The sequence below is a fragment of the Epinephelus fuscoguttatus genome, linkage group LG15 (assembly GCF_011397635.1).
Source record: "Epinephelus fuscoguttatus linkage group LG15, E.fuscoguttatus.final_Chr_v1".
Lineage (NCBI taxonomy): Eukaryota > Metazoa > Chordata > Actinopteri > Perciformes > Serranidae > Epinephelus > Epinephelus fuscoguttatus.
Genome location: NC_064766.1, coordinates 33,408,695 through 33,422,134, shown reverse-complemented (window position 1 = coordinate 33,422,134; position 13,440 = coordinate 33,408,695). Strand labels below are relative to the sequence as shown.

The 13,440-nt window shown below is 40.8% G+C and overlaps 1 protein-coding gene across 7 annotated transcripts in view; it reads left to right on the top strand.

Moving 5' to 3' along the window:
- tnr (tenascin R (restrictin, janusin)) overlaps positions 1-13,440 on the top strand; it is a 269,429-nt gene that overhangs the window by 70,459 nt on the left and 185,530 nt on the right. For all 7 annotated transcript variants that reach the window (XM_049597850.1, XM_049597846.1, XM_049597849.1 and 4 more), the window contains exon 2: positions 11,746-11,799. Coding sequence is in view for 6 of the 7 variants with exons in the window: in XM_049597846.1 (XP_049453803.1) it covers positions 11,789-11,799 (11 nt within the window). In the remaining variant the exon portion in view is untranslated. The remainder of the gene's footprint in view (positions 1-11,745; positions 11,800-13,440) is intronic.

Genomic DNA, 13,440 nt, shown 5'->3' with positions numbered 1-13,440 from the left:
TGTCCCAGCACAGACAAGACATACTCGTTTTTTATGTGTTCTGTGTTTGTGGTCGGTCCAGTCGTTCTAATCACTATTCTGACCACAACATCTTACACAGTTGGGACGAGTGAGGGAAACATGTTTTTGAAATTCATCTTCTCCTGCTCCCTGGGCGATGCCATGAAGCCACAACATGATTTATTCCTCTTTCTTTAGACATATCCAAGAATTATGCCCCATTTTAAGAAATCCCCGAAGGTACTAATTCATATTCTCTATATGATTGGACCATCAATACTGAGGGTAAGTGAAGGTCGCTATGACAGTTTTACGGGTTGGCAGGTTTGCCTGCCGTACTGCCGTTGCTTCACAAAGCTCTGTAATGCTGTTTTCCAGCATTGGTGATCACACTGTATCGTGACAGAGGGCCGGTTCAAAAGATGGCAAATGCGATCAAAGCTGCATTAGACTGAATGTGACCTCTGCTCGCTTGTTCCTGATAGGTTGCTGATAATACAGAGTAGCTTACCCTGCTCCTAATAGCCTCTCAAATACAACTTGTGTGTTCATCGAACTGTCTCGGAGATATACGTGATATAAAATTATTTTTGTCATTTAGGTCGCTGTAACTGAGATAACCAAGGTGACCTGTTTGTCGCTGATGATAGATCAATAAACAAACCCTGTGAACATTCAGTGGATTCAGGCACTGGCCTTGCATAGCATTATGTTTTCAGCTGAGAGATTTTTTTTTACTGTCAAAAGCAATAACAGTGAAAACACCAAAGGCTTTACAAAGGGTTTCACATCTATTATAAACGTTGGAAGCATCCACTGGCTGATTCATTGCTTGAAAAACAAAACAGCACATGTCTATATGAAGTATTAGATGAATATTTTATCGTTTTCCACACCTGTGTTTGATATTAATGAACTATCAGCACAAGCCTACGCTGCTTGCTTGCTAAAAGACATATCTGCCTGCCCACCTGTCATGAATATTTATGACATGCTAGTGGACAAAGGTTAAAAAGGCAAATTTGGATTTTGGCTCACTGGCTCAGATTCAGCTTTTTGATTGGTAGTCAAGAAATGTTGCTGTCCATGGTGCTGAACTAGTGATCCAGTTATTCTCAAGGGTGGTGGACTCGCTTTCCTTCTCTTTCTCTATACTTCTTTCTTCTTTTCTCTCATCCTTTTGTCCCTCAGAGTTCGATCCAAGAACAGTTATTGTTCCCAGCAGCTCAGGATAGCTAAAGTGCCATATGAGGAAAAGAAAAAGAGTGTGATTACTATTCTAAGTGATTGAATGACTTGTTCAGCCTCAGCGTGACCCCTCACCTCTCTAGCACTAAAACGAAGAAGGAATTAGATTGGGGAGAAGGAGAAAATATGAGAGCATTATTGACCTTGACCTGCAAAACAAAAGGTTGCAAAAAGCCTTATGTAAAGACTTGAAAAAGCAGTCTGTGATTAAATGGACTGCTGCCCTGAGCACTGCCATACTTGACCTGTGTTGGAGACTTGTTTAATTCTTTCTCTTTCCGCCTTTCTCTCTAAGACCATGTCTCAAACTAAACGGAAAGCCTCTAGGAGTATGAGTGTCTTAAGTATGGCTGTGCATGGCAAAACAATTGCAGCCTGTCCACTGCATAATAGACGGGTGGAAGTGTGAGCACTGAGCGCCATCCATGAAATCAATGGTCCACTGCTTGGTGGCTGGCTGACTCCCCTCAAAACACACCCAGGCCGGTGCCATAAAGGATGTTTATTAGGCTGACAAGTTGACACTGCAGCTCCTTGTCATGCTCTGATAATAGGGGCCAGGCGCAGACCAGCGGAAGCCTTGCTTCAGCTGGTTAGGAGACAGACAAACCCTTCAGGGGTGCAGATAAGAAAGGAGAGGAAATAAGAGAGAAGAAAAGAAAGTAGGAAAAGGGGAGGGTTGTGTATTAGTGCAGCTAGTGCCTGTGTTTTCTGAGGGGAAGAAAGAAGAGAGAAAAAGGAAGGAGGAGAGGAACAAGGTAGAGCCAGGAGAGGAGGGAGACGGTGACGGTGGATGGGGTTGTGCAATCAGTGCATGAGAGGTGACATGACCTGAGATAATGTAAAAAATGTTAACATGGATGTATGAGGAAAACTGTGTGCAGCGTCGGCGCCTCATATGTTGCAGTGGAGGTTGCTTGCTGGGTGCATATGGCAGTTATTCAGGCTTCTTCAGGCTTCATGTTTTTGGCCCACAGAGCATAAGGATGCTGGTGCCCAGCATGCATGTAAACAGATTCCTGACACTGGTCTTCAGCACTTCATATAGGCCCTCATTTATCTATCTTACAAACCAGCGCAGATCTGAGCGTAGGAATCATCTTACGATACGGTTCATGTGTGATTCATGAAACGTTCTTATCTCGCCACTCGCAGTGTAGGAATGATAAGGTGTTAAATAAATGTGGTGGCTGAAAGCAATTGTCATTTACATATCTGGCCTCAATATATTCTCAGTTTAGAGGCCTCCTCTCAAGAGTTTATGACATGGAGAGACGTAATAAGGCCAAGAAGAGAAACTTCTCTAAGCTAGAAATGCAGACCCTCACATAGCAGCTCCAATTTAATAAACTGGTTTCGTCTGGCAGCCTGAAAAATGGCATCAGAGGGAGTTGGAAAAAATGCAGTATGGAGAGAAAATGTTGCTGTGGTCAACAGCGTTGCAGTGGACAATCTCACTGCAGCTAAGCTTGGAATATTTAATTAATACATCCATGATATGAACCAACCTACATATGTTAATAATATGGCCTAATACTGTAAAATATTGATATTGTTACAATATTCATATAAAGGCTTATAATTGACCCAGATTGTGGATCGTATGGCCATGCCCATTGGGCCTGCTTCCATTTCATAACAGGTGGTGGAGGAGACACCGACATGGAGGTGTGGCCGAGAAGGAGTTAGTTTTGTTAGTGTTTTAAAAAAAGAGAAAATTTTCAGGTAGAGCTGGGCACGAGTGGTGTTCATCCTTTGGTCAGCCAACTGCCAGCTGTGATAGAGAACGCATGTCCATAGGGCAACTATACATTTTAAGGTGATTAATATGTCTGCAAACACTTAGATGCCAGTCAGAGTACTGTCTAATTCCGATTCTCCAACTCAGCCAGATTTACTGCAGCACCGCAAATTCACGCTGACTCAACTTAAGAGGAATCGTAGGTTTTATTAATTTTTATTTCACAGATAAAAAACAGTGAACTGTAAAGACAATAAAGTCACCGCAAACTAGCATTTTAAGTCCTGTGTGTGATTTGTCCCGGGTTCATGTGAGTGGAGGACAGTCTGCTGGCAACGGAAAATATCCGCCTTTTGCTGTTAACAATAGCACGTTGTGTACGTGAGGAAAACATGTCTAGCAAAAGACAGCTGTTTTGTCGGAGCTGAATGTTGTCACGTTACCTTTGTTAAATGTTGCAGTTGTTCCTGGCTTCATATGAGTAGAGGAAAAGTCTGCTAGCAGCTAGGCTAATTTATGCAATGCACAGTGTCATACTCATATACTAAAAGTATTAGCATGATGTGTTGGTGGGAAAAAAATGTCTAGCAAAAGACAATTGTTGTGTCTGTGAATCTTGTTGCTAATATTGTCACTATTAAGCCACGTTTTATGTGTGTTTTAGGTGTGATAGTTGCTTTAATCAAACTTCTCTGCACTTGCACTAGAGGTGTAATTGCAGACTGACACAGATAAACCACAACACAAAGGCCACTTGCACAGGCTATGGCATTGGCTCTGCGTAGAGCCTAGAATCTGAATAAGATTTGTTACCAAGCAACTTTCACTGAAAAGGAATTTGCTTTGGTTATTGGTGAATACATAAAAATATAAACACATGAAGAGGAATAAAAATAAGGCAAAGCTCTGCAACACTCAAGAACATAACTATAAAATAGAAAAATTACAATACAAATAAAATAAAAGTACTATACATAAATATGTACAATATAGCTGTTTCAGAATAAGACAGCTGTACTGTGTGTTAGAATATTAATCAAATATTAGTCAGGCACAATTACAAATCAGACACACAGTCACAGGACTTTAAATGAAATTGGTCCTGTTCTGTTAACACCATGATTTTTCTGCACACAGTAAAAACTGAGATTGCTGTGCTAAGCTTTTCCAGCATATTTGGTGTGTTTGACCCATTAAAAATGCATTAAAAACTTTTTTAAATATCTGTTTAAGACACTGTATGTACTCTTCTCCTTCACTGCTTTTCTCTTCTCTTCCCCATCGTTTCCTTGTAATGAGTGGCTCTACATTCACCGTGGGCCCAGAACAGATGCAAGCTATAAATCAGCTAATCAATGGCACCAAAGTTAGTCCCTGAACAATATTGTAGGAAAACGGCTTGAATGAGCTTCATTGATTCAGCCTCACAAATCGTTATTTCTCCAAGAAAGGCTGACCTTGAAAGACAGCAAGGTCGTTATTTGTCACTCCGCACACAATTAAACCGTGATGGGAGTTTTCTGCTCATTGATTTCTGTTGCATATTCTAAAATTATTTAATGTCTTCCTAACACTTTACCCACGACCTTCATAATTATCTTTTCACTCAGGAAACCAGGTCAAAGCACGGCGATGAGCAGATAGGATGAAATGTGGCTTATTTCTTGCTAACTCATCATAAAATAGTGCAACACACCTCCATTTTTCCAGGGGTCAGTCCTTTTGAGTCAGCTCTGCAGAGGGAAGTTCCCAGCACCATTATGTCATCAGGGACAAGAGGACGGAGGTAGAGAAAGCGCTACAAAAGAAGCTATTTTAATTAAAGCTGGCAGATTTACTCGCCTAGCTGGGTTTAAAGTATAGGCGGCCCGGACCGACGGGGGCCAAAGTGACGGTCGTAAAAATGACTCATGCCAGGCAGGGGTGGAAAAGAGCCCCCAGAGGGACGGGCAGGGGAATTAAGGTGGGCAGTCAGAGGCTGTTCTGTAATGAGGACAAATAGCTGAGAAGTTTGTCGTCTGACAGAGGGTCTGGAGCTGGCCAGGGAAATATGCATAGTGCAATACTTTCAGCTCCTGTGACATTTTAGCTTCACCATGCCACCTTAGTGAGAGGGGAGGGAGAGGGGATGAGGGAACAACAAGAAAGATGAAAAAGTAAAAGCCACTGAAATACTGAGTTATGGGGCGCCCTGGGTGGCTCGCAGAGCAGAACGCGTACCAATAAGGCTGACTTCCTGCTTAAGCTGCCCGGGATTGAGTCCAGCACGGGGGCCTTCCCTGCATGTCATCCCCTCTCTCTCCTCTGCCTTTCCCATCTTTCTCTGTCAGAAATAGACAAGAAATGCCAAAAAAAAGCTTGAATAAATATTTATATAGTTGTTCCATGCTACCAGTTAGTGCTGGGCTACATGCTGGTTCAGCCAGGATGCTGGTTGTAATTTCCCATACCATTTCCCAATTTTTGACATACCACTATATGGCTAAAACAATTGCTAAAGTTCTTCAACAGGTAGCAAAATATATTATAAAGTTCACCGCAAAGAGCACTACAGTTAAAACTGGCTGCGTAGAACGTATTGAGAGTGGACCCATATTAACTGCGTACTCTTTTTAATTACGATTAACTCAATAACAATGATTATTAACCCACAACTAACTTTCAAAACACAGTGGCACACAACAATGTGTGACACATAAAACAATTTGTAACACTTCCTATTGTACATTTACAAAATTACACCACTGAATGGCATGCTGGGTACAGCTTGCTAGCTAGCCAGGTAGCATAACAGCTTGTAGATTCCCTGTCGCTATAGTACATTCAAGATCAGAAATGAAAGATAGAGGATAAAGAAAGAGACCGGAGATTCCCACGAAAGAAGCTTTTTTGGTCTTAAAAAAATAAAAGATGACACAGCATAGCTTAACGGTATCGTTAGCCTGCAGCTGCACTTTTCCAGACACATGGCCACTGCCAGGGTCGGAAGTTACGGAAAACAACAGAACTGGGAAATACTCCTGTGGTCCTGAAGTCAGCAGTGTGGCAACATTTTGTCTTCTCCATGAGATGTGTAAGCAGTGAACGCATCGTTGAAAGTAAAACCACAGTCTGAAGGCTACACTAGTATTTTGAAGGGAAAGTGGTTTTAAGTAGGTGAGGAAACTCAAGCTTTGTTGTTCAGTACCCTTCTGCCTTCTAGTGACTGTTTTTTGTGTTTAACAGTTTGTTTTTTTCTTTTCAATTGGCTGGTGAAAGAAGTAATCGGAATTTTTTACGTTGAAATAAATTATTTAAATTTGAACGTTTAGGAAATATGGCAGTTGTGTTACACTTGTAGCCTTGTATCTTTTTTGAATCGAATTGTGACCTTAAAATCAAAAATCTAATTGCATCATAGATTGAGAAAATCGTGTTTCTCCCCCGAATATGGTGACATTAAAATGGGGGAAAAAACCCCTCAAAATACCGTAAAACTGCCAGAATACTGTGATACAAATTTTTGATCTCACTGCCTAGCACAACTATCAGTCCTGTTATTTCATTTTTTCAATTAAATCAAAAAGATATGGGAAGTAATTGGCATTTTATATGTTAAAACAGAAGAAAATGAGTCACTTAAAAATCCAGCACAACCCTTCAAGTGCAAACTTCTCTAGTTTCAACTTCTAAGTGGCTGATCTGCAGCACAGTCAGCGACTAACACGTCCTGCTGTATAAGACAATAAGCTGTAACACCTTACCGTATGGGGTGCACTCCTTAACCTCACACAATCAGTGTCAGGATTATTTCTGACAAAAAAAAAAAATAATATCGTACTCATTACTCGCCATTTGATTCGTAAGTCATGTCATTTAAAATCAGCTCCCTTTCAGAATTGGCAATTACATCTCTGCGCCAGTGCACTTGTGTGTGAATGATCAGAGTAAGGATGGTAATGAATCCATCCACCGCAGAAAGTAAAACTTTTGTAACATTTCTCATTTAAACTAGTACAGTGTGAGCTCAAGTCTTTCCTGAGATGATGATGACTAATTATGATAAAATGAACTGAATGTAGCTTTTACATAATTGAATGCAAATTGGATATTTAGATGAACTCAAATGTATCTATCATGTGCATATTCCACAGTACTGTATTCTTTTCTAATTTTTTTTTTAGCTCTTAAATTGACTATCAAAAGAAATGGCTTCCCTCTATATGCAACAATGAATGTGCTCATGTTATACTATGAATATATGAAAGTCTCAGTGAGTAAAGGATCCCAACTTATTTCTCTGCAGAGTTTTGTCAGTCCAGTAATCATAATATAGATTTCTGTATGATAATTGGATAAATGATCTTCCTGTCTGTCACATCTGTGACAAGAACAGGAGAGGACGTGAACCATGTGTCTGTGTGGGTGAGCACGGCCAGGCTTTGCAGCGATTTTGGCAGCTATCAAACACGCAGAGTACATGTGTAAAGTGCGGCACATGCAGTAGCGGCTGTCTACTTCAAATGCCAGATTTTAGTGGTGGTGAGGAGCCAAAAGGAGGGCCGTCGTCGTGTGATTGTGGGTGCAGACGTGTCACTATGTTTTTCTATTTTCAGGGATTTGGATGGTGTGAAAATCAACCAACCATCTTCTCTTCTTTTGAGCTTTGATTTGTGTCTCTGTCTCACCTCCCACACTCTCACGCTTCTCTCATCTCCCTCTCTTGTTCTGTCACTCTCTCCTCCATACCGTTGGATGTCCCCAGGACTGAGTGAGTGACGGATTGAAAGCTGTGAAAATAATAATCCCTCCCCCAAAACACACACACACACACACACACACACACCAGCCCACTCTCGCTCACCAAAGGCGCTGTCTACTGGGATAGCAGATGTGACTGGATGTATGTCAGCACTGTCACTTATTCCCTCTCTGTTTCTGTGTGTAATGGAATTTATAATTCATAATCACCATCTGTAAATTCCCTTATTATGTCTTTGTCTCCCTCGGTCATTATAGAGGCCCCTCTTTATCTTTTGTAACTAAGCAAAACAAAGGCATGGGGACATTCACTAACAGATTTGCTGGGCTCAGTGCCTTCTTGAATTCAGCAGAACAATAGATGGCACTAAGTCTGATAAATCCCAAATAAACAAAAAAACAAAACCTTTAACACCTTCTTAAAAATTACATGTATATTTGAAGGACATACACACATATGCAAAAGCAAGAACAGATACAAACTGGTACTATTTAACTCCAGCTTTAAGCAGTGTAGAGTCCCTCCTGCCATTAAAGAGGAACTACATCTAAGTCCTCACAATTTATCTTCCTTGCTTCACATTGATTCAGTGGTTTCATCCCACTGATTGGTTGTTTTCCAAATTCTCATTTTCAGCAGAGTGGTTGGCTTTGTCAACTCTTAAAATGTGAGCCGTTGCTCCACGGGACGCTTGAGCGCAGCAGGAACTCTCAAAACTGTATGTTTTTCCTAAATAATCAGAGCCTGTCTGTTCAACTTTGGCTCCTTTTCAGCATTTTTCATTTTACTTTCTTGGACATGTTCGCCTACCCGACTTCTGGTGAGATTATACAATTGGGGGAATCAGATGCGCTCAATATGGAACTCCGTCTGTGCTGCCTTGATGTTCTTTGTTTTCTAATTTGGAGTCTGTTATTTGCAATTGTAGCATCACCTGTATTCATTTCCTGAAACCCTCTGAATGTTGACACATCGTTAAGCTAAAACACATCACATCTCGCTGACCTAGATGTGAATCATTTGTTTATTCTTGCTTTAATGTAAAATCACACTTTCCAAAAGCAGCACAGAGTCTCTCTCTGTCCTTGGGAAAATTCAGTTGCAGCTTGTTTTTGTGTATATGTTTGTTTCTACCTGTGTTTTACAGGCGATTAGAGACAAACAAATGTTTAAGTCTGACTAGTTTGACCTTATAAAGACGCTGAGGTAACGACATAAATTTATGACCAAAGCAAACCATCACACCGTCATGGGGTTTGTCTCTCTCTCTTCCTTAAACATGGAGACAGATTGTGGAGCTTTACAGTGTGACCCCAGCTTCAGTTGAAACCACTCAGAGGGATTGAAAACAGCTACAGCTGAGCTATGTGTGTGTGTACTTACATACCTACATACAGTCCCAGAGGCGTATTAAACCTATGTTTAATAAACACTTGACCAAACACTTATTGTGAGTCTAAGTGCTGGAACAATATGGCTGCCTAATTAGGATGATGAGAGGAGCTCATAAAATGAGTGCCTTATGCAACAGGAAAGGTCATATCTTGTAATGCTAGCTCTCACGCACACACGCGGACAGCCACTGACTATCAAGACACTTTATCAAGTGCTGGCTCATGTCTGAAGTGTAAAATGAGAGTTCTTTCTAGTGTCCTTCAAAACCATTATAAATGCAAATTAAGGCATGTTTGTGTACAGTATGTGCCTGCTGTGTCATACAGCACAGGTCTGCTACAGAGGGATAGTACAGCAAAGACTGTTGTGTTTGTGACAGTTAAGATTTATCATGTTATTCAGCATAATGCCTCGGCTGGAGGCATTGTGTTTTCAGATTGTCCATCCATCCATCCCATTTTTGTGAATGTGTTGGCTCAAGAATTCCTTGAGGGAAATTCTTCAAATTTGGCAAAATGACCACTTAGACTCAAGGATGAACTCATTAGATTGTTGTGGTCAAAGGCCACTGTGACCTCACACAACATTTTTTGTCATAACTCAACAATTTATTCGCTACTTTTGACAAAATCTTATAGAAATGTCTGAAAGAATAAAGTGATGAAATGCACTTTTATATCCAAAAGGTCAAAGGTTAGCTTCACCGTGACATTATAATGTTTCGCAAAACTTAGGGTCAGAGGAGAAGATTGTGACCATATTTTACATTTGGTCAAATTGGTGACACTAATCTTGGGTGCCCACCTTTAAACTGTGGTGATTGTATCCATCATCTGTGCTGCCGGGCTGAAGATGTATGTGAAGTAGGGCTGTCAAAATAACGTATTAAAATCTATTAATTAATTGCAGAAAAAATAACATGCTAAAAAAGTTAATGCTGATTAATGACGTTCTGTGGTGCCCTTTCACCCGATGCTCATTGAAGGCCATTTGTCACATGTTGGAGGCAGACAAGGCACACTACTTGGTCCCGTGACTGGAACATTTACATTTATAAAACGCCCAGATGGAACTGTTGATAGGAGCATCGTTCTCTGCAATTCCTGCAGTAAGGAATTTTCGTACCATCGGAGTACTTAAAGCCTGAAATATCACCTCAAGGCAAAGCATTTAGCAGCGTACCTGGAGGTCCGAGCTAGCACAGCCTCTGATGCTAGCGCTAGCAGCTGGCCTCGTCAAGCCACAATTGACTAGGTGTTCAGACGCAAACTGAGAAAGTCTACCTGTGATTGACTAACTAACTCCCTTGCAAATGGATTGCAGTGGACAGCCAACCAGTTTGGGTGGTAGAGGACAGGGGGACAATTGTTTCCAAAATCCAGCAGCTTTACTACGACACGTGTGCCAAACTTTGAACTAAAACTTTTTAAATACTTTTACAGTAAAGGTTGATGTACACAATTCATTTCGATGAATTATTGAATGAATCAATATCTTATTGTAAAATTAGTCATTTTGCAGGGTTGTGACACTCAAAAAAACGTATCCACTGATTTACAGATGTCTCTCTCACAATGCAAGTCTATGGGAAAAAGTTTTTTGAGCCCAATGACATTACATGACGGACCCCAGAGTTGTATCTCCACGGTCTGGCCACTTAAATTGGCTTCAAGCATCCACGTTTTAGAACTTGTAGCTTCTCAGCAACAACATTCATGTTTAAAGCATTGTCTACTGTCATAGCTACAGCTTTGTGTTCTGCCTTGTTGCTGTGGTAGTCCATCAGAAGCTCATTTGTCATTCTTTAATGGAGCTTCAGGTGATTGTTGTTGAACCATGTGACGAAGCTCTTTATCAGTTCTCTGTCCTCTTTGTAAAAATAGTCTAGCGTGTTTCTCATTGGATGAATGTCAACAACATTCACCAATACCTACATTTGATAACTTTTATTAAAGTCCTTTAAAGTCTGTATTACATATGTTATGAGTCTAGATAGAAATAGATGGAAACAGCTTGAGTTGGTAAGTGAAGGCGTACTGCGAGGCGCTGATTGCAGTTCTTATTGTAGTTACAGATGACACCAGGAATATTAGAAAAGAACAGACATCAGGAACACAACTTTTCGGTGACCTAACTCTAAATGTAATACGTTTCATAGCTCTTCACCAGAAGTTTAAATTGAGTTACAGAGGCAGAAAATTGAAACATAAGATCAAGTCTGCAAGACTGAATCAGTCTAGTGTTTGTGCTGCTACATGTTAAATACTGTAGCTTCCAATATCTTTGCTATGTGCTACAGTTTAAAATTGTTTAATTTTATTTCTTTGGATTGCATGGATGTGGCTGGGGGGTTAGACAGGAAGTAGGGAGCAATTATAGGGCATACCGTAGAACCATGAGGTCATGCACAGTTTTTGTATCTGATTTTAATTTTTGTGTGAACTGTCTTTGTGTATTTTTGGCTCTCCCAACCGAGTGAATGTCCTTTTGGTTTTTGGAACATCAAGTGAGATTTGATTCTTTCATGTTCTCTCCAGGTGAATTTAAAAATATACCAAAGCAGGTACAAAAGTCTTCACATGTTTAAAACATCCACAACCTCTCTGCTTTATGTTGACAGCTGCAGCCCAGAAGACCAACACTAAAAGGATCAACCCTGGTTAATGCTCTCAAGGTGAGTTGCAGTTTCAGATGCATGCTACAGCATACCTTTTTGCATGCGTGTGTGTGTGTGTGTGTGTGTGTGTGTGTGTGTGTGTGTGTGTGTGTGTGTGCATAATGTTCACTCCTTTTCTCTATACAAAATTCACTCCCCTCTCTGTATGTATGAAAGTGAGTGCAGGCAAATGTATTTTCACACAGCAATGAAAAGCAACTCAGCATGACACCTGAGATGACTAGAAGACATGAAAAGACAATCATTCTCTTTGCTTTTCAATGTACATGCTAATGATCCTTTGATTGCTGCTGCTGCATACCTTCTTTCAGTCCTTTCTGTTTGCCTTTAATGTCTTCTGAAACCCCTCTGCATTATCACAGCTTGAGTTTTCTGTGTGAAACTCGGCAACACATTTTTTTTTTAGATAAGCCAAGGTCCATTTGCTATCTGTCTGTGTCCCTGGATACCCCCTTTAGCCACATTAGCATTGGAGCACATACTTTAGGAGCTGTTCCAATCACTGTGCGCTACATATCTCAATGATCTAGAGACACCATTACTCTTCTCGCAATAGGTTTACTGTGTAGCTGACTCCAATGAGGTAATGCATTAACTTTCCACTTCCGCAGCAGTATATCATCCGTACTTAGTTTGTGTGTCACCCTCCCATTCAGTATTCAGCAGGGCACAAGGATCAGTCCTTTTTAGCCAATGGATTCTGTACAGTATGCTTCAGTGTCCTGACTTATTCGTCCACCCTGCCTCTCAGTATTCATCAGGCTGATTTTGTTGAGATTCAGTAGTCGTGGTTAAATAAATCCGAGAATAATATCTGACACCTCTTTCTGCCCCTCAATCAGAAACTAAATTAACAGCCCTCTCTTTAGCTGCAGAGACGGCTCGGGGCAGACAAGCCTTCTCAGAGTTGTCACGAATCAGCAAAAGTACAAAGTGACGACTTCACACTGCTTGATTTGCCTCGCAGCTTAGTCTCCGGTTCATTTGATTTAAGTGTCTATCTGTGTGTGTTTCTGCACTATCCTATGTATAGCAATACGGTCAGGGGGATGGGTTGATGGATTGGATGTCTGATAAATTGTTCATAGGTGGACAAGACAGGGAGGTAATAGGGAGATGGATAGATTAGAGGATACAGAAGATACAGTATATAGATAGATTAAAAAAAAAGATAAAGACAGCGAAAATGAATCTTAAAGGGATAGTTTAGATCTGTTGAAGTGGGGCTGCATGAGGTACTCATCCATAGTCAGGCCTGCATACAGTAGATGTTGGTCTGCTGTCCCCAGTTTGGAGAATCAGGCAAAAGTACTGCCATGAAAGCTAATTGACATGCTGCTATGGGCAAGGCTCTGTACCAGAACATATTGCAGACACCTAAAAAATCCACAACAGTTTAAGTGCACGCTACATTTAGAATATTTTTTATTGCTTTACCTTACTGCAGATGGGCAACTCAAGCAATTAATGAGTTGAGTGAACCCAGACTTAGCCTTTTAAACACCAAAGTCACTGTGCATTCACACCAAAAGCTGCCAGAGCTGCAAAGGCGACAGGTCTAATTCATTTTCAATGGACAATGGAGCAATTCATTTGCTCTCCTTACCACTAGTTTAACTAATCGCACTGTAGCCACTT